We start from the raw sequence: 21,285 nt of genomic DNA, 5'->3' as shown, positions 1-21,285 counted from the left end.
GTCTCCCGAGTACCTGGGATTAGAGGCCTCCTGAGTACCTGGGATTACAGGCGCACATCACTGCGCTGGGCTAATTTTCATATTTTTAGTAGAGACGGGTTTTGCCATGTTGGCCAGGCTGGTCTCAAACTCCTGACCTCGGGTGATTCACCTGCCCTACCCTCCCAAAGTGCTGGGATTACAGGCGTGAGCCACGGCGCCCAGCCGAGGTGCGTGAGTTTGCTATGGGAGATGGTTGGATGTGTGGCTCTGGATTGGTCGGTTTATGTATCAAAGGTGTGCTTGCAGCAGGGTTGTCTGCTGTTCCTAGGAAGGAGCCAGCCCTGGGAGGGACGGTCTTTCCAGGATCAAAGCTCCAAATGCCAGAGCGTCAAGAATATCGACAACAAGAAAATATGGTCAGTACAGCAGGTAGCATGACTCTGGGCGTCATACCTCACTGAGGACTAGTCATATGTGTGTCTGTGCCTGTGCCCAACTCTGACCATTGTGGGGCATCCTGTTCAGGAAATGTATGGAATGGGGTGGGGGGGGGGCGCCTTTCTTATACAAAAATAAAAATGGCATTTTGTTTTCCTTCTCCTCTAAATATAATGAAACATCACTAAGTAGACTATATTAGCACAAGTAGGTGATTCAGAACCGATGCCATTTCCTGTCTACAGAGGGGTAAAATGATTTCCCCGAGGTGGTAAATCCAGCAGTCAGGGAAGTACCTTTGTCTTCTGTTTCATTCAAAAACAACATGGGCTGTATTTTTTTTTTTTTTTTTTTGAAATGGAGTTTTGCCCCTGTCACCCTCACCCAGGCTGGAGTACAATGGCATGATCTCGGCTCACTGCAACCTCCTCTTCCCGGGTTCAAGTGATTCTCCTGCCTTAGCCTCCTGAGTAGCTGGGATTACGGGTTCCTGTCACCACACCCAGCTAATTTTTTGCATTTTTAGTAGAGATGGGATTTCACCATGTTGGCCAGGCTAGTCTCAAACTCCTGACCTCAGGTGATCCACCAACCTCAGTCTCCCAAAGTGCCGGGATTACAGGCATGAGCCACCACGCCTGGCCCTGTATTGTTTTTCTTAGAAAGGAGAAGCATTAAGGGTTAGTAGAGATTTGGAGTGTAGAGTCAGCCAACTGCCACGCTCCAGCCTTCTGAGTTCTCTCCCACCTCCATAACGACTTCTAATGGTTGCTAAAGAATGGTTAGACTGAAAGAAAACAATGAAAGGTTAATATTCTAGGAAGAGGCACTGTGGCCTGAGTGCTAGCAAAGGCTGTCCCAACCGTTCCTCCACCACATTTCCAGATGGCATCTTGGGTGACTCAGGACGTCCTCGGGTGGCTTGATTTTAAGTGCCTCACATGAGTCATACCCAAAGCTTGGATCCCTTGAGCAATTAAGACACTCCCTGCCTCAAATGACTTTTCCATCTGTGTTGCCTTTGTAGGAAAAAATAATGAAGAAATTATCTTATGTCACAGGAAGATTTTTTTTGCCACTATTTTCCAGCGGACATCCCAAAACAAAGTTATGACTGAAATAGAAATATGGAAAGCCTGTTGGATTTTTAAGAACCATGTACTGGGAAAAAGTGAGGCCACTGTTTTATATCCTTCCTTTCATGACACATTTTCATGAGCCTCTGCCATGCAAAGGCCTTGCTTGTTTTTTAGTGTTGTCCATGTCCTGTGTTACCTGCCTGTCCAATATTCTTCTCACAGCATGCTCTCCTTTCTAGTCATTGATTTGGGAATGTGCTGTGATTCATTTCCATTTCCATGTCTTCCGTGTTCTTAGAATGTTCTTTCTGTTCTTTCACCACATGTAAATACTACGTCTGTTTTAAAACCTTTTCTTACTTTTGCAGACTTCACTGATTTATCTTTCTTCTCAACACTGGAAGGTCTTATAGTCAAGGTATCTATCTCTCTCTCCATCCATCCATCCATCCATCTATCCATTCACCCATTCCTATATCCCCTATCTCTTTAGACATAAAAGATTAAATTTCATATATAGTTTTCCTCTATCTTGAGAGCTGTAGGTAAAAAGAGAACACCGTGTTAAGCACTATTATATCTCATGATCTAAATAGAAACTCCTTCTAATGCAAAGAAGAAGGAGGAGGAGGAGGAGGGGAAGGGAAAGAAGAAGAAGGAAGGAAGAAGAAAGAAGAAGAAGAAGGAGAAGGAGGAAGAATAAAGAAGAAAGATGGAAGAAGAAGAAAGAAGAAAGAGAAGGAGGAGAAGAAGGTGGAAGGAGAAGGGAAGGGGAAGGGGAAGGGGAAGGGGAAGGGGAAGGGCAACAGGAAAAAGTAGTAATCATGGCTTCTGTTCTCTGTGTTTATAATCCCATAATCTACCAGGGCAGGGGTAAGGGTCGGTAACTGGGAGGGGGATAGACTTGTGCCTAATTGAATCTAGTAGATTCTGCACCAAGGGAACTGTAACAGAAGGGCCAGGCTGTGGTATGTCAGTAACAGCAGGGGCTCCTGGGAGAATTGTAGCTGGGCAGAAGCACAAAAACGAAAATAGTTTCTTGAACCTTTTTTCAGCCTGTCTCTTGGGCCCATAAACTAAGTTTCATATTCTTGATGTAATATTGTGGAAAATTCTACTAAATCTATACACTTAATTTAAGGTATAAGAAGATACCGTAATAAACTTAATATTGTCAGGTGTCTTCTAATTTTCACATTTTAAATTTAATGAAATTATTTCTTATCTCATAAATAAGAACAAATCACCACGACATTAAAAATAGTCTCAAGCATACCCAGTGAAGAAGATTTTGATCTATTTTAAAAACGCTACTGAGCAAGAACTATTAGCAAAAGGAGCTAAATTTTACTTGGAACACTGTGCAGCTAGAGCTGTAAACTTCTGCTTATTTAAGATGTGAACTTAATACTCTCCCCCGACTAGTATTCTACTTTTATGTAAAAGAATTACATGATAGGCCAGGCGCGGTGGCTCACGCTTGTAATCCCAGCACTTTGGGAGGCCGAGACGGGCGGATCACGAGGTCAAGAGATTGAGACCATCCTGGCAAACACGGTGAAACCCCGTCTCTACTAAAAATACAAAAAAAAACTAGCCAGGCGTGGTGGCGGGTGCCCGTAGTCCCAGCTTCTTGGGAGGCTGAGGCAGGAGAATGGCATAAACCCGGGAGGCGGAGCTTGCAGGGAGCCGAGATCGCGCCACTGCACTCCAGCCTGGGCGACAGAGCCAGACTCTGTCTCAAAAAAAAAAAAAAAAAAAAAAAGAATTACATGATAAGTTGACCAGAAGAATTTTTGAAGTGTCAGAATATGACTACAGTTCAGAGAATACATTCAGTTTAATGTCCTCTATCTTCAATGTGTACAATTTAATGGATGGTAACTGAGGCTCACAAGTAACTTTTGAATTAGCACCAAAGACTGAATTATATTTAGTATACCTTTGGAGTTCTATATTTTATGGGTTATCAAACAATTATCACTGTGAAAAGCCTTGTCATTAGCCAAGTGGTCTCTGTGTTCTTTTTTCAAAGAGGGAGGACTGGGAATCGGGGCTTTGAATGGCTACTGGGGATTGACTACCTTTTACCTGTGTGATCTGGCAAAGTCACACAGTAAATGACTTTGGCCTAGACTGGAAAAGTGAAGAGTTTAGATTTCAGAAGCTCTTTTTCTTTACAGTTTATCTTCATAATTTAACTTTTCCAAAAAATTTTCAAGGATATTTTTAATATGCTGAAAGTCTAGTTTACAAAACATAACAAAGTGTGTAAAGATCAGAAATGACATAGAGTTGGAAATAACTAATAAAATAACTAAATATCACTCACCAGCAAATCACACTGAAGTGGGGTTGCAAACTCAAATGTCTTCAGAGACTAGACAGGTGTTCCAGTTTTCTATTGCTGCACAAAAATTTTCCGCAAAGTTCAGTGGCTTAGAGCAACAACCATTTTATCACATCATTTGGTGGGGAAGAATTTGGATAGGGCTCAGCTTGGTGAATCTTCTGGCCTGTGATGTTGCTGGAGGTTGCTCTGGGCTGTTCAGGTGGCAGATGGCTGCTCTGGAGTGGGCAGTGCAGCTTCCTTCATGAGCTGGGCTCCTTGGCAGGAGCAGCTGGGCTCAGCTGAGTTATTCTCCATGTTTTTCCTGCGATTGTAGCAGAAAAGCAGCCATAGACAGTATGTAAATGAATGGATGTGGCTGTGTTTCAATAAAACTTTATTTACAAAACAGTGTGGCCTGCCTGACATAGCTTGCCTACTCCTGCTACAGATGAATGAGAGAGCAGGGACATCTGAAAGGACTTTCCAAAAATGATGAAAAATGATTACAAATGGATGATGGATGATGGGGGAACTGGTTAACTAAAATTTAATGCATCCACAAAATGTAATACTATGCAGCTATTTTTAAAAAGGAAGGAGGTAGATATTTTTTGTTCAGTGGCAGATTGCATTTTCCAAAGATGGCAACTTGGATGTGCCATTCCTCCCGTGGAGATGGGGGCCTGTGCCCTCCGCCTTTGAAACTGAGTGTGCCTTTGTGCCTGCTTTGACCAGTAGAGTATGATAGAAGTAATGCATTGTGATTTTTGAGGTCAGTGTGTGACAGGGCATCTAGCTTCCACCTTGCTGTTGAGAAAGCTACCAGGTGACCAGTAGAGCCTGTGGCTACCAGGTGACCAGCCTGACTCATGTGCAGTGGCCCATGCTGTGAGTTCATCTACACTCGCCCATTTGGAAGGACTATATAGAGGAGATTGAGGGACAGCATGAGATGGAGAGATGCCAGCCTTGGCTGCCTCAGCAACTCACAATTCCAGCTTCAACCACCCTTTGTAGAGAAGCCAGACCTCCCAGCCAAGCCCTTCTGGAATTCGTGACCCACAGAAACCCTGAGAGAAAACACAAGGATTGCTGCTGTTTTAAACCACTGAGTTTTAGAGTGACTTGTTAAGCAGCATGAGATAGCTAAAACACAGAAAAGGAAAGATGAACTAACTATATCACTAGGTGAGATTAAGCAAATTAGTACAGTATATATTTATAGAAGGATATACAAAAGTTGTCAAACATTGTCTCTGAGAAATGGAACTGTGAATCTGGGGTGGGAGGGAGACTGCTATTTTCATTTTATATTCAGCATAATTAGAAGTTTTTACCATGTGCATATGTTACTAGATAATTTTTAAAACACTAGTTTAAATTTTAAATAAAGCAGAGAATGATAAAGCTAGAATATACCGAGTTCATAGGATTTTTTTTTTATAATGCATTGATTCCTATTTACTTTCCAATGCATCTATAGAAATCAGAGCTGTGTGCAATGGTATTTTAGATGCTTTGCAAAATCACAAGATCACAGCCATGGGGCATTTCTTATACACCAGCTCAGATCTGGAGATAAAAGAATATATTTAATCATGGATAATTTAGAAAGAAAAACTCTTTCCAGGAATAACACAGATCAAAGTAAACACTTCATCTCAATTCATGGTCTTATTAACCTTGGGGTTCTTTTTTTTGAAAGATAATGAGATACAAATTTTAACTTTAAAAAATACCCCTACAGGTTGTCATGTTGTTAAGATCATTATCATTACCATCCCCAGTCTAATCCTCATTGCCTTTACTGAAATGTAAGAAATGTTTTTAATGAGATCATTTAACAGAAACATTTGGTAAAGCTACATGCTGGAGTCTCTTTTCTAATCCTAATCGCTTTGGAGGAGAGAGACAGATTTTGTCCTGAAGAGACTAGATTTCCATAAAATGATACCGTATAGTCCACCTTCTCAATTCAGACATGATTTCCTAAACCCGAAGGTTTTATTCCTCAGTTTTAGCTTTGCCTTAAATCTGTGGATCACAGATGTGGATGTAATTTTGGTGATTTATTCAAGCCCTCTTCACTTGCAGATGAAGAAATATATATTTTAAAGTTCAATTACTTAAAAGAGTCATTCTCAAACTTGATCAGGCATTAGAATGACCTGAAGGGCTTGTTAAGCCACAGCTTGCCGGGCCCACCCTCTGAGTTTCAGATTCTGTGGATTTGGATGGAGTCTGAGACTCTCTAGCAAGTTTCCACCTGATGGTGATGCTGCTGGTCCGAGGACCACACTTTCGAGAAGCGCTACTTTGAAATAAAACCTTCTAAACTGGAAGGTTTCTTTTCCTCTTTTAGGCAAACATCTTTCAACTATGCTCAGATTTTTTTTAAACTTAATCATTACTTAAATGAACTGTAAATGTTTATCCCCTGTATCTCTTTAAGAAAGATGCACATCCCCCTAACATTTTCCTTAAGCTGTTCCATTTGTCTTTGGCTTTTTTGAGTTACCAAGACTGGAAGTTCTTGCACAATCTGCCACGAAGATGAACGGCCCTGACACCTTTGCATGGAGTGCTTGCCCATTCTCTCCCCTTGCTCATGTGCTTGGCTCCGACCCTTGCAGCTCCCTGTCTTGTGGGTGTTCGAGTCCATCCTCAGGTGTGCTTGAGATATATATATATATATATATATATATATATAATGTGTGTGTGTATATATATTATGTATATATAATATGTATATATACACACACATATATGTACATATATATATATATTTTTCCTGTGACAGGGTCTTGCTCTGTCACCCAGGCTGTAGTGCAGTGGCACAATCTTGGCTCACTGCAACCTTTGCCTCCCTGCTTCAAGCAATTCTCCTGCCTCAGCCACCTGTGTAGCTGGGACTACAGTCATGCACCACCACATGCAGCTAATTTTTGTATTTTTAGTAAAGATGTGGTTTCACCATATTGGCCAGACTGGTCTTGAACTCCTGAACTCAGGTGATCTGTCCACCTTGGCACATCAAAGTGCTTGGCCTCCCAAAGTGCTGGGACTACAGGTGTGAGCAACTGCACCCAGTCAGTGTGTTTGATATTTATAGCCACTTCTCTAATACATCATAGAAAATATCTCTCAAGGTTTTGGTGGTTTGCATGCAGATCATGATTTGACACAAACATTTTGAGTACGTATTTGTTTAAATAGAATAACCCTCTGTAGTAACCTTTTTGAAGCAGGGTTTATGATGACTTTTGTATGTCACAGCAGGAATATGTCTTTGATAGCAATAGGTCACAACCTTATATCTGTTTTGCAAACAGGCCTAGGACTGTAAATAAATTAATAAAGCACATGAGGGTTGAAAAAAACTTTGCCCAGTTAGGTCACAGTTCCTGAAGGAGAGAGTAGAATCTTATCAGAGTAAGCCAGTTGCATTCAACATGTTCTGAGAGCCATTGTGTGCCCAGGACCAGGATAGGGGTTGAGCACACAATGATGAGTAGGACGTGTCTGCAGAGGGCAGCCAGACAGTCTCGCATAAGAGTGGCCACTGCAGACTTTGAAGTAAGTGGGATTGGGTTCAAATTCCACATCCATTACTTGCTGGCATGGACCAATATGTGCCCTCATGAAGCTTGACTTCCCTCCATCTATGAAATGGGAATAAAACACCTACTGCATATGTCTTCCAACACCGTCATGGGGTATTGTCTTGTTTTAGCTTGCTCGGGCTTCCATAACAAAATTCTATAGACCATGTGGCTTAAACAACATACATTTATTTTCTCACAGTTCTAGAGGCTGGAAGTCCAAGACCCAGGTTCTGTAGGGTTTGGTTTTTGATGAGGGCTCTTGTCCTGGCTTGTAGACGGCTGCCTTCTTAATGTGTGCCCACATGGTCTTTCTTGGTGTATGCACATGGAGAGAGAGAGACAGAGAGAGCTCTCTTATGTCTCCTCTCTTAAGGGCATTAATCCCATCATAGAGACCCCACCTTCATTACCTCATCTAAATCTAATTTCCCCCAAAGGCACTCATCTCCAAATACTGCCTTCCCCCCAACCCCACCACCTCCCATAGTGGGTTAGGGCTTCAACATGTGCATTCTAGGAGGACACAGCCCATAACATGCTTATCAATTGCTTGGCCAGTTCCTGGAGTTAGATAATCACTCTGTTAGTAGTGGCTTGTGGCTTTCCTTACAAATGTTGTCTTCCTTCTTCAGGCCTCTGCTACCAGCTATCACCAGATGTAGCTCTGTTGTGAGGACTAGAAAAAACCCTGAAGAGTTTTAACAGGCTTTTCATTTGCACCTTCTAGTTACTGCTCTCATCAGAGGCTTTTGGGATAAATTTAGTTAGCACAGACTTAGGCGTTTCTTTTTCTGGGTTCTAAATTCTCCAGATACTCTTCTGAGTTCAGTATTGATTCCTATTTCACAGTAATGTGCCTGTAATACAGATAGGGAAGCTCTGGTGTATTGTTTCTCTAGGTGGACATTGAAAGTAATTTTAAAATATGAGATTTTTGTTAGTCATGTTCCGGTTTTTGGAACATTTCAGTAGTCCTGTAAATGTGAAAACAGAAGAGTATTATATACAGCACGTACTTTACTTTTAAAATTCCAATAATTGATTGAACTATTTAAGGAGTGTGTATTTTCTGCAAAATTGGACATCTTCACTGTGTTCACTTGTTAAAGTTAGGTTAAAAGATTTGTTTATGTGTTACTAATTGTTTATGCAAAACAATCAAGGTTGTTTTACAAATGAAGGGAGTTAAAAATGGGGAAATCAGGACAAGATGAAGAAAGGAGATAGGAATCACATGCCAAAGGCTCCCAAACTGAAGATTACTTCCCTTGTAGAAAAAAAGACGTTCCCCTACCACCAAAATGCTTTCATGCATCACCGATAATACTGTGTGTTTTCATTCCTACAGAAAACCAAACCTTTGATGACAGAATTCTCGGTGAAGTCTACCATCATTTCCCGTTATGCCTTCACTACCGTTTCCTGCAGAATGCTGAACAGAGCTTCTGAGGACCAGGACATTGAGTTCCAGATGCAGATTCCAGCTGCAGCTTTCATCACCAACTTCACTATGTAGGTGACATGCTGGTCAGGGTCGAAGATTTCTGTGTTGGGTGGTCAGGTTGAGCCTGAGATGATGTGAGGTCCACAGCCTTGTAGCTGGGAGGATTTATATTCCAGTAGGTGGTATATGGATCAGAAGGTCAATTCTTTTGTTCAAATTCATTGGTTGGTTCATTTATTCATTCATTCCTTTTCTTCTTCTCTTTTTCCCTCCCTCCCTCCCTCCCTCCCTCCCTCCCTCCCTCCCTCCCTCCCTCCCTTCCTTCCTTCCTTCCTTCCTTCCTTCCTTCCTTCCTTCCTTCCTTCCTTCCTTCTTTCCTTCCTTCCTTCCTTCTTCTATCCCTCCCTCCTTCTCTCTCTCCCTTCCTTCTATTTTCTCTTTTTTATTCAATTTTTTTTCTTTCTTTCTTTCCTCTTTCTTTTCCTCTTTCTTTCTTTCCTTCCTCCCCTCCAACAAATGAATGACCATGATGGGCCAGGTACTTTTCATGGAAACTGGTGCACTTCTCTGAGAAAGACAGCGTCACTTTGCTGCACAAATTCCAGTGGGGAGAAACAGTCAATAGAAAAATGAACAAAGAATAAATGAGATGAATTTCAGACAGTTGCAAATATGATAAAGATGGCAGGTCAGACTGAGAGGGCCTTCCTCAGTTAGGGAGATCTGGGAAGAGCTTTCAGGAGGCTCTTCCTCCTCCATGGTGAAATTGAGGGCTGAAAGACGAGGCAGCATAGAACCTTTGATATGCTAGATTGGATATCTTTCCTCCTTCTCTGAGCCAAGAAGTAAAGATATGTAAAACGGAGTAGGTGTTGGGTTTAATTTTTGGCCCAGGTCAGATGATAGTTGGTGAGTCTTCATGGAAGTGTGAGCAGATCTTGTGATTTTTCTCCTAGAGAATCACAGAGGCACCATGGGTTGGGTCTTGCTATTTGGACCTGTTGAAAATTGCCCTAGAATAAAATGAATGATTCAAAGGTAGTGCCCTAGTCTGGAATGCGTTCTTTCTACACATCCAAGAGGCAAATAAAAATATTTCCTGGGGTTGTCATGGTTATAAGATCCATGTCTGAATTTGTCTTGGAACTGCAAGCTGGTAGCACAGCTGTCTCTTGTGTTTCAGGCTTATTGGAGACAAGGTGTATCAGGGCGAAATTACAGAGAGAGCAAAGAAGAGTGGTGATAGGGTAAAAGAGAAAAGGAATAAAACCACAGAAGAAAATGGGTAAGTATTGGTTAATCAAGGAATTAAAAACCCATTTTAGCAAAGTGTCAGGTTTTCTATGCCTTTGCCTACTCCTCTTGTTGTCTTACTTTCCTCCAAGTATTTTTCTTTCTTTTTATTTTTTATCAAAATAATAAATATATCTGGTGAATAACATAGTCGATAAGTGTTTGTAATAAAAAGGAGAATTTTACCTTACCTATCCCTCATTCTCACTTCCTACACATATCCCTTTCTAATATTTCTATATGTAGTTTGTAAGTTTTCCTTTTTTTTTTTTTTTTGAATGAGTTCTCACTCTGTTGCCCAGGCTGGAGTGCAGTAGTGCAATCATGGCTCACTGCAATCTCAACCTCCTGGGCTCAAGTGATTCTCCCACCTCAGCCTCCCAAGTGGCTGGGATTACAGGTGTGCACCACCACATGCAGGTAATTTTTATTTATTTATTTATTTATTTATTTTGTAGAGATGGGGTCTTGCTATATTGCCCAGGCTGATCTTGAACTTCTGGGCTCAAGCAGTTCTCCCACGTTAGCCTCTCAAAGTACTGGGATTACAGGTGTGAGCCACTATGCCTGGCCTGTACATAGTTATTTTGTGTGTGTGTAGTTACCTCCCAAACTCTAAATATTATGATAGTCATACTTCAAACATTTTTTTTTGATAAAAGTAAGACATTATCTGTTGACTCTTTGCTATAAATAAATGGTATTTGGCAAATTAACAATATTCCTACTTTTACTCTGCATTCAGATTTTTATATTATTATTTTATTTCTTCTTCCATCAATCCAACAGTGTTTAGACTATCTTGGACTATCCCTACTATCTTAAATGATGATATTCCCTCTCTTAACCTCCACTGTCTCTCTCCTTTCTCATTTCATAATGTTACCTAATCATTGTTTGAGTTATTAGCATCTTGATTCTGACTTGTAATACTTTTATTCTTTCTTTTGTCTATAAATTGAATCTAAACATTGAAACCAATACATAGCAATTGCTTTTTAATGACTATAGAAATAACATGCAGACCCACCTAGTACACTAAGATTATTTTTTCCTCTCCACCAGCCCAATGTGTAGGCCTTCATCCCCTTGGCAGAAAAATGATCTTTGTATCTAGATAAAATGGTGTGAACCTGGTAACCTGGTTTTCCTCATGAATAAAAAGACACCATTTTGAGAAATTTAGTTCTCTAAAATTATAGACTGCCAGAAACTTTGCTGTTGAAAATTTTATTAGTGACAAGGGAATGCCTCACTCTTGTCTGGAAGACATGAGCCATGGGTTCGCTTTGATACAGAAAAGCAACCAAGGTCCAGAGCTTCAGATAAGGGATTTTCAGGCACAAAATTCCACGTTTATCTTAACGTCATAGTTTCTAAGGACACGGTGAATCTTTAGTCTGCTTGTCAGTCCAGGCTGAAATGATGGTTTTACACACAGCCTTTGCTTTGAGACTGTCCAAACCCTGCTCTATTTAAATTTAACCTATACTCCATCCTTCCCGTAATTCTGTAATAGTCCTGTCTCTTCTTTGATGAGTCACCTCATGGTGCCTCTGGTATGTGGTCTCCCTTGCTGTGGCAAGTTATTCAGACCTCACTCTGTTAGACTGTAGATTTATCCCAAGTGGTCTTTATCACAATTGTTCAGAGTCACGCTACAGATTAGTTTAGTTGAATCATGACATATGTTTCTGTTTTTCCTGGAGTTTCTAATTGCTTTTGTTTTTTCTTATGATATAAAATGATATAACATGTAGCAACACACATAACTCATTTCAAATCATAACAAAATGAACAGCTATGACCAAGTTTCTGCAAGCAGTGACATCCTTATCACCCTTGATATCTGGCCAACAGCAGTTGAAAGACATCACTGATTGGGAGACATTCTGATTTTCAGAGCTGTTGAAACACGGATGTCTTTATATCCATGAAATACTTTCATTGCTTTTCAGCCTTGATGCAGAACTTTTACCCTGGTATCTCTTTTCATTTTCTTCTGGGTTGGTTTTTTTATTTCATGTATTCCACATTTTCTTCTTTTTTGACTCTCACCTTTACTTTGCAGAAGTTATATTCTGAAGTAACTTTCTCAGAATGGGTGCATGAGAAGTAAATTTTCTGAGACCTTGATTAATATTTTGGCTGTGTATGACTTTAAGGTCAAAATACTTTTCCTTTAGAACTTTGAGGCATTGTTCCAATGTCTTATAACATCCAGTATTATTGATGATACATCTAATGGGATCAGGTAACGTCCCTTTCACGTTTTCTCTATGTGATGTTCTGAAGTTTTACTACGGTGGGTTTCAGTGTCAGGCTCTTTTCATTCATTCTGCTCAGTGCTCGAACTTTTCCATTTCAATACTTGTGTCTCTTTCCAGTTCTGGGAAGGAGGAGTATAGAAAGCCTATCAGCTTAGTCATTCATTCACATTGGACTTGGAATTACCCTCTCTATGCTGGGTCCCTCTTCTCCCTTCCATCTTGTGGTGTCCTGAATTCAGAGCCTTCGCTCTCTCTCAGATTCTACCACAGAGCTGGGTTCTCTTTGCTGCACCCCTTCGCTGCATGTTCTGAGCTATAAAATTCTTGCTCTACTGAATATCCCAAGCCTTCTGGAAACTCCTTGAAATGTCTTACCTACTAACGGTTGCCACTCCCACTTATTCCTCTGGTGATGAGTCTACCATTTGGAATAAGAGAACCCTCACTCCAAGTACTGAAAGCATCTGGAGTGTGTTTTTATCACCTTTGGAGTCCTTTATTCCCTACCTTTCCTGCTAAACATATCCACCAAACTTTACCAAGATGTGAAAACCTAGTATGTCAGCTATTTTAAAGTTATGTAAAATGCCAAGATTCATTGGCCATCCTTGTAAAGGGAGAGCACAATTTACAGCTTCACTCCAAAGCTCTCTCTTCAAGCAGTTCACCCACTCCACGTCTTTTCCCATTGCTCCCTTGGGTCTGTCTCAGTGAGAGGTAGGACAGTATTCTTAGAATCCTCTCCTGGTCGGTATTCTTTGAACCTTGGTGACCTACCTCTAGCACGGGGTTTCACTTCTTCTAATATTAATTTTTATTTTTCCTTTCTCAGGACCCACACTCACACCCACGGGTCTCCCTGGCAGGCTGGTTGGGAGGGTATGACTGGTGCCCTGTGGGGACTGAGGGAACCCGGCTCTATCCTCTTCTGAACCTCCCTGGGGTCCTTTTCCTTTTTCCTGACAGAGAGAAGGGGACTGAAATATTCAGAGCTTCTGCAGTGATTCCCAGCAAGGACAAAGCCGCGTTCTTCCTGAGTTACGAGGAGCTTCTGCAGAGGCGCCTGGGCAAGTACGAGCACAGCATCAGCGTGCGGCCCCAGCAGCTGTCCGGGAGGCTGAGCGTGGACGTGAATATCCTGGAGAGCGCGGGCATCGCATCCCTGGAGGTGCTGCCGCTTCACAACAGCAGGCAGAGGGGCAGCGGGCGCGGGGAAGGTGAGTCCTGCGTGCTGGGTTCACGCAGATCAGTGGTGAAAACGCCCAGCTGGTACTTGGCTTCAGAGAAATCTACGAGAGATGGCACCCCTTCCTTTCAGCGAAGCCTTTACATTTTTGTAGAAATTGGAATGATAGCAATGAAGCTAAGACAGCACCTGGTACTTTTTTTTTTTTTTTCTTTTTTTTTTTTTTTTTTGAGACGAAGTCTCTCTGTCGCTCAGGCTGGAATGCAGTGGCGAGATCTCGACTCGTTGCAACCTCTGCCTCCCGGGTTCAAGCGATTCTGCTGCCTCAGCCTCCTGAGTAGCTGGGATTACAGGCATGCGCAACCACGCCTGGCTAATTTTGTATTTTTAGTTGAGACGGGGTTTCAACATGTTGGTCAGGCTGGTCTCGAACCCCTGACCTCGTGATCCACCCGTCTGGGCCTCCCAACGTGCTGAGATTACAGGTGTGAGCCACTGCACCCGGCCCATATTTTTTATTAAAGCCATGCTCTATTAAAAATGTATGAGTTATTGATGCAGTAATACCACTTCTGGAAATCCATCCTAGGTAAAACATCTAACATATTGGGAATGTCATATACACAAGCTCGTTTGATAATGTTTGTGGTAGCAAAAACATTCCATCAGCCTAAAGATTCAATTCTATGGAAGAGATTAGTAAATTACTATTATAAGACAATTCAGCGTGTGGCAGAGAAGAAAAGGCAAACTGTATATGTACTATAATGTTAAATATGAAGCTGATAAAATACTAGAAAGTTATAGAAAATAATCATTTTGTATCAGGGGTATGAGAAAAATCTGTTTTTTAACGTTCAATAATATGTTATATTCTTTCTAAATTTAAATAATGAAAAATGCTTAGTATAGATGTAAGATACAGGCAACCTGATTCATTAGCAGAATCATTCTGATTTTTAAATTTTCTCAAATTCTGATTTTTAAAATAGCTCTTCATTTATTGAAATGAAAAATTACAGTGTAATCTAGTTTTAATCACCGTATTTTTTTTCCCTTTTTTTGGGAGGGGACTTTCTGGTTTTCACAAAGTCTAAAAGAGCGACTTTAGTTACTATATGAATTTCAACTAATAGTATATGTTAAATATTTCCTTGTGTTGGGCTGTATACTTAATATACCAGTAAGCCTGGTCAGTGTTGAATTGGATGAGACAGGAGAATGTTCAAAAGTTGCACCAGGGTTAGAATTTCAAGATGTCAGAGAATCGTGATATTGAGGGTGGAGAAATGGTAAATGACGAGCAGAGAATGTCGGAATCTGTATTCAGTGCCTGTGGCTGCACAATCACAGTGACCCAGGAAGCCTTCTTGGACCAGGATATTTAGGGATGAGATCGGCGGGAGAAGAGAGATGCCTCGACAAGTGGAATCAGAGAATGTTGGTATTTAACAGAATACAAAAATAGCCAAGGCCTAGAGCTGGTCTGTGGAAGGGCAAACAGTGTGGAAAATACGCTTCCTCCCCCAGCATGCAGTTGAGTTAATGACTTGGTGAGAGGCGGTTCACTCTCACAGACTGAGGGTTTCCTGGCTCTGCGAGAGACCCAGGTCCTTTGTTATGTGTTGGACTCAAGTCCTTTGTTATGTGTTGACTCCAAACAATTAGCTTGACATTCTTAATCCAGATCTAGCTGGTATCTAGAAAAAGCGAAAATATTGTCAAGGTACCTGGCATTTAGAAATGGCGTGAGATCCAATATACCATTCTTAGGTCATGCAGGTGGTAGTTGTATGGTTAATGGATTTTAGTTCAGTTGTTAATTGTAACCTTGTAAAAAATGCAAGGCTGTAAGACTTAGCTTGCACATCTGGGAAACGGGGGTAATAACTAGTTCATGGGTCATTGTGAAGTGCTCATGTATGTAAAGGGCTGGCCGCAGAATGAGAGCTTAAAAATTATTATTACTAGTTATCACCTTATATTGACTTTTTTTTCTGTGCAAAACTTATCTCTGTAATAAGATCATCAGGGCCTTTGAAAGCACTGTGTCTGATTAACCTGCATCTCCTTAGCACTTAACACAATGTTAGGTAGGTAGCTAATTGAGTGTCTTCAAACTGCAGAAGAAAAGCAGGCCAGGGATAGTGGCTAACACCTGTAATTCCAGAACTTTGGGAGGCCAAGGTGGGAAGATCCCTGGAGCTCAGGAGTTCGAGACCAGCCTGGGCTACATAGTAAGACGTCGTCTCTATGAGAAAATAAATAAATAAATAAAAAGAAAAGCAGACACAAATGACTAAGAATGTTTTAAAATTTCATTTCTCTCTAACAATACCTCGGAAGAAAATGTTCTCATGTGCAACTGTGGGAAAGAAGTATTTTCTCAGGGGGCAGAGTTGTCAGGATCTCCTAAGGAGAGTAGAGTCTCTGTTAAGTGTGTCTGAAATGAGAACACATTCAGTAGCTGTGTCAGTAGAAGGTTCAGAGGGGAGTCCTGTTGCAGTAATGAAATGTGTTTTGCCCGATTTTCAGAATCATAATGACTCTTCAGAGATGCGTACGTGTTGTGGGGTGTGTATGTGTTTTGTTTGGAGGCAGTATGAATTATGACTGTTAGCTGAAAAAGTTGCTTACTGTTTATATTTAGGGCCTGTTAGTATCTCAGAGGAATTTTTCCAAACAGTTGATCTCTTGGGATCTGTTTGTTTTTAAGGAAATTGTTTTCCTAGCTCCTTGTACCAAAGCAGATACTTTGCCGTCCAGAACATGAAGCTTTTACAAACATGTCCCAGAGCCAGGTGCAGTGGACGGATTCCCTTTTTGCTGCTCCCCACTCCCGTCTTTCAGAGCTCAGCGGTTATTATTCCTGCAAAATGGCAGCCTTAGCAGCTTGAAGCACAGGATGTTGTGATTTTGTCTGGACATCGCTGCATGTTTCCAGAAGAAATCCAGGCTAGAGATCAAACTGGAACTGGGCTTGTACCAGAACTATGATTGTGCGAATGAGGTCCAAGCCAGTACATTCCACTGACAGATCTGGCTGTGTTAAGAAACCTAACTTCTGGAATTTGTCTAAGTAAATCTCTCACCATGGACCCATTTTCATCTTTAAAGATGCGATTCTAGATAAGGATTACTACCGTGTGCTAGATACTAGACTAAGTACTTACAGAGTGTATTATCTCATGCAATTTTTCTAACAACCCTCTTAGCTTGTATTTTTCAATCCCCATTTGAATTATGAAGAAGTTAAGAAACCTTACTTACTTATGGAAACAGAGGTTCAGTAATATGGACAAGGTCTCATATTTAATTATGGATAGAAATAGAACTTAAGCATAGGTCTATTTTATTCCAAGTTATACCCTTAACCACTGCACTATCTACCTCCTCATTAAATAAACTGTACATTACTGTGGGTGGAGTTCAAATTCCAACTCTCTTCGTAAGTATAAAAATAAAAAGAAAGACTAAGAGCAATATAATCCACCTTTGCCTCAGTTTACTTTCTGGTGTATCAGGATGGAACCCATATCAGTTGAATTGTAAATTAATGGGATCTTTCCCAGTGTAAAAGGCAGTTCTGTGAGATGTATTTTGGAAGATGAAACATTATAATTTCTGTTTATTAAAATAATTAACACAGGTACGTGGTTCAAAATCTTAAGCATTACAACTTGGTATACAGTGAAATACAAGACCCTCTCTCCCTTCTGTCTCTCCGTTCTCCACTTCCCCTGTTCTTATCCTCTGCAATATTCTCATGCTTTACGAGCTCAGTGGAACAGAGTATTTGAAATGAATGCTTTCCTGTAACATGCCTGGGATGTGTGATTTCTGAAGGTATATTCTGACTGATATTCCGAGACAGATATTCCCACTGTGTGATTGTTTTAAGGCTGGTTACTCTACTCTCTTTGTTAAACTCGTAAATTTCCTACTGTCTCACTTATGGCACCTAAATTACTACCCTTGCCATGATTCTTTTTTTTGGCAGAAAATTTTCATTTATGACAAGATCCCCAATGACTAGGAGTAAAATAAAATGAGATAAATCAAGTGATAAAAAGGATACCTTACTTATTTTATTATCATTGTGGTTTTACCTCAATGGCTCTCAATCCTGACTATACTCTCTAGTAACCTAGAGGGGTTTAGAAAGAATTCCAGGCAACCTATTCTAGACAAGTCCTACCCTGGCCTAGAGAAGTGATTTTAAATTTATTAGGGTGGGGCTAGGGAGCTGTACACTTGGGTGTGATATTCTATAAATGTATATTAAACACTTAAAAATCTATGAGTGATTAAAAATTTTTAGTTATTTGTAAAGTTAAGAATAATGCTGACTATTTTTTCTGCCACTTGACAGGGGTGGTCGTATGATTTTTCATGGTTTATCCTTTCTATTCCTTGCTTTTTAAAAAGTTTTAGGGAAGTTTAATTTACACACCATAACATTTGCTCATGTTAAGTGTAAAATTTAGTGATTTTTAGGACATTGGCAGAGTTGTACAACCATCATGGTCCAATTTTAGAACACTTCTACCACCCCAAAAGAATCCTTGTACCCATTTGCAGTCACATCCTGTTCCTACCCCAGCCCCAGACAACCACTGATCCACTCTCCATCCCTGTAGACTTCAGCTATATTTAAAAAATCACCACAGATAATTCAGATGCTCAGTAAAAGTTGAGATCTATTCCCTTGGATTTTCCAGCAGACCTTAGGACTATTAACTATGTCAAAATCTTGACCTACAGAAGCAACTTTTAAATTAAACAAGATTGGTCCGGGTGCAGTGGCTCATGCCTGTAATCCCAGCATTTTGGAAGGCCAAGGCGGGTGGATCACCTGAGGTCAGGAGTTCGAGACCAGCCTGGCCAACATGGTGAAACCCTATTTCTACTAAAAAACAAACAAACAAACAAGCAAAAAAACCCAAAAATACAAAAATTAGGCATGGTGGCATATGCCTGTAATCCCAGGTACTTGGAAGGCTGAGGCAGGAGAATTGCTTGAACCAGGGAGGCAGAGGCTGCAGTGAGCTGAGATTGTGCCATTGCACTCCAGCCTGGGCGACAGAGTCAGACTTGGTCTCAAAAAAAAAAAAAAAAAAAAAAAAAAAAAAAAATTAAACAAGGTTGTTTCTCAATTTCATGGGGCCCTCAGATTACTCTGACTTTGGATCCCTGTTAAAATGTATTTTGTTCCTCTTTCCACCGACAAGTTTTCACTCTCAGATACAGGCCAACATAGAATTATGTGGTTGGTTGAAACAGCTTCTTCCCATCTCCTGCTTCTCCTCTTCCACATGGAGACCTTAGATGGAGAAATCCCAACAGGCAAACTCAATGGGCCGATGCAGTCTTTGTAATACAGTCCAAGCTCATTAAATTAGGTATCTCATCTTCTTTCGGAGAAAAGCATGATCGTTCAGGACATTTCGGTGTCAAAAAAGAGCTTCTCAAATGTACTCGATTCCCTCTCTGGCTTCTTGGACTTGTGGGACTTGCCCCTCCTGCAGTCCTCCCGCTCCAACCCCCACCCCACGTTGAGAAAAGAGGCTCCAAGTCTGGCTTAGCGTCAGCCTTCATCCCTGTGGTTTGACGACTCCATTGCCAATCTCAGTGGTTCCCAAACTTTGCTGCCCGTTAGAATCCACAGGGAGCTTTTATAAATCCATTGCTCAAGTCTCACCCATGCCAATGAAATCAAATAGCTGTGGATGGAAACTAGGTGTCAGTATTTTTATTAAAAAGATCCCCTTGTGATTGCAATGGGTAATAAAGTTTGGGATCTAGACTGTGATGTCCTGTTTTCTAGCAATATTCTGCTTTAGTTCCTAGCCCTTTGTTTTCTAAACTCTTTTTTTCCCCCCTGGGCTGCTTGACCCTGTTTCCAAGCTGTCACCTGGGGTTCCTGGGTAACCTCAATTCCTCATGTCTGTCAAAACTGAGGGATTTACGAGACCTTGCGCTAACCTAACATTAAAAGGAAATCTTAACTCTAGGAATGGGGAGACCTTTGTAACTGTTTTCATGTTCTCCTGCCATCTGGTTCGTCACCGAGAAGTGTTTGGCACTTAAGGACATGAAAGAAAGAGATAAAGTATCAGGTTATGCTCTTAAAAAAATACATTCTAAAAAGACAATCTACAGAATAGGAGAAAATATTTGCAAATCATATATTTGATAGAAGTCTAGTGTCCAGAATATACAAAGAATCCTTACAACTCAACCACAAAAGGATAAACAACCCAATTAAAATATGAGCAAAGGGCTTGACCAGACGTCCTTCCAAAGAAGACATACGAATGGCCAAAAAGCATCAGAAAAGGTACTCAACACAATTAGTCATTAGGAAAATGCAAACCAAAACCACTTCACACACATTATAGGATGGCTATAATGAAACAAACAAAGGAAAGTGACAAGCGTTAGGGAAGATGTGGAAAAATTAGGATCCTTGTACATTGCTGGTAGGAATGTAAAATGGAGCAGGAAAACATTTGAAGGTTCCTCAAAAAGTTAAAACGAGCAAGAGCTCTAGCAAGACCCGAGATCTGGCAAAATTTCCCAACGTAAGTCAAGAAAATGCTGAAAACCTGGTAGCACTGTCACCACCAACAGCTATTTCCCCCTCAGTTCCTTCAACAAACACGTGCTGAGCACCTATGCCAGGTACACTGTACACTGTACACTTAAAATAAGTACATGTTATGGTGTGTAAATTAAACTTCCATAAAACTGTTTTTTTTAAATGCAAGGAATAGAAAGAATAAACCATGAAAGTCATATGACCATACCTGTTGAGTGCCAGAAAAAATAGTCAGCATTATTCTTAACTTTACAAATAACTGAAATTTTAAAAATTACTTATAGATTTTTAAGTGTTTAATATACATTTATAGAATATCACACCCAAAAGTACAGCTCCCTAGTCCCACCCTAATAAATTCACATTCACTTGTCTAGGGTAGGACTTGTCTAGAGTGGGTTGTCTGGAATTCTTTCTAAACCCTTCGAGGTTACTAGAGAGTATAGTCAGGATTGAGTGTCATTGATGTAAAGATGGAGCAAGTCCTCTGGGTATATATTCAAAATAACCAAAAGCAGGTACTTAAATACTTGTGCAGGAATGTCTACAGTAGCAGTATTCACAGTAGCCCCAAAGTGGAAACAGCACAAATGCTCCTGAACAGGTGAATGGAAAAACAAAATGTGGTCTGTGCATACAATGGAATATTATCCAGGCATGAAAAGGAATGAAACACAGATACATGTTACAACATGGACACATGCTACAACATGGATGCATGTTACAATACGGACATGTGCTGCAAGATGGACACATGCTACAACACAGACACATGCTACAACATGGATACATGGTACAACATGGATATATGCTACAATATGGACACATGCTGCAATATGGACACATGCTACAACATGGACACATGCTACAACATGGATACATGGTACAACATGGATACATGCTACAATATGGACACATGCTACAACATGGACAAACTCTACAACATGGATACATGGTACAACATGGATACATGCTACAACATGAACACATGCTACAACATGGATGCATGTGACAACCCGGGCAACATGGACACATCCCACAACATGGATGCATGC

The 21,285-nt window shown here is 40.7% G+C and overlaps 1 protein-coding gene across 1 annotated transcript in view; it reads left to right on the top strand.

Moving 5' to 3' along the window:
- Positions 1-21,285, top strand: part of ITIH5 (inter-alpha-trypsin inhibitor heavy chain family member 5) — a 100,520-nt gene that overhangs the window by 16,143 nt on the left and 63,092 nt on the right. The window contains exons 3-5 of the mRNA XM_025397285.1: positions 8,785-8,948; positions 10,064-10,165; positions 13,410-13,660. Coding sequence (XP_025253070.1) covers positions 8,785-8,948; positions 10,064-10,165; positions 13,410-13,660 — 517 coding nt within the window. The remainder of the gene's footprint in view (positions 1-8,784; positions 8,949-10,063; positions 10,166-13,409; positions 13,661-21,285) is intronic.

This window comes from Theropithecus gelada, chromosome 9 (assembly GCF_003255815.1).
Source record: "Theropithecus gelada isolate Dixy chromosome 9, Tgel_1.0, whole genome shotgun sequence".
NCBI classification, from domain to species: domain Eukaryota; kingdom Metazoa; phylum Chordata; class Mammalia; order Primates; family Cercopithecidae; genus Theropithecus; species Theropithecus gelada.
Note: the sequence above shows the minus strand (reverse complement) of the source record. Positions and strands in the feature narration are given on the sequence as shown.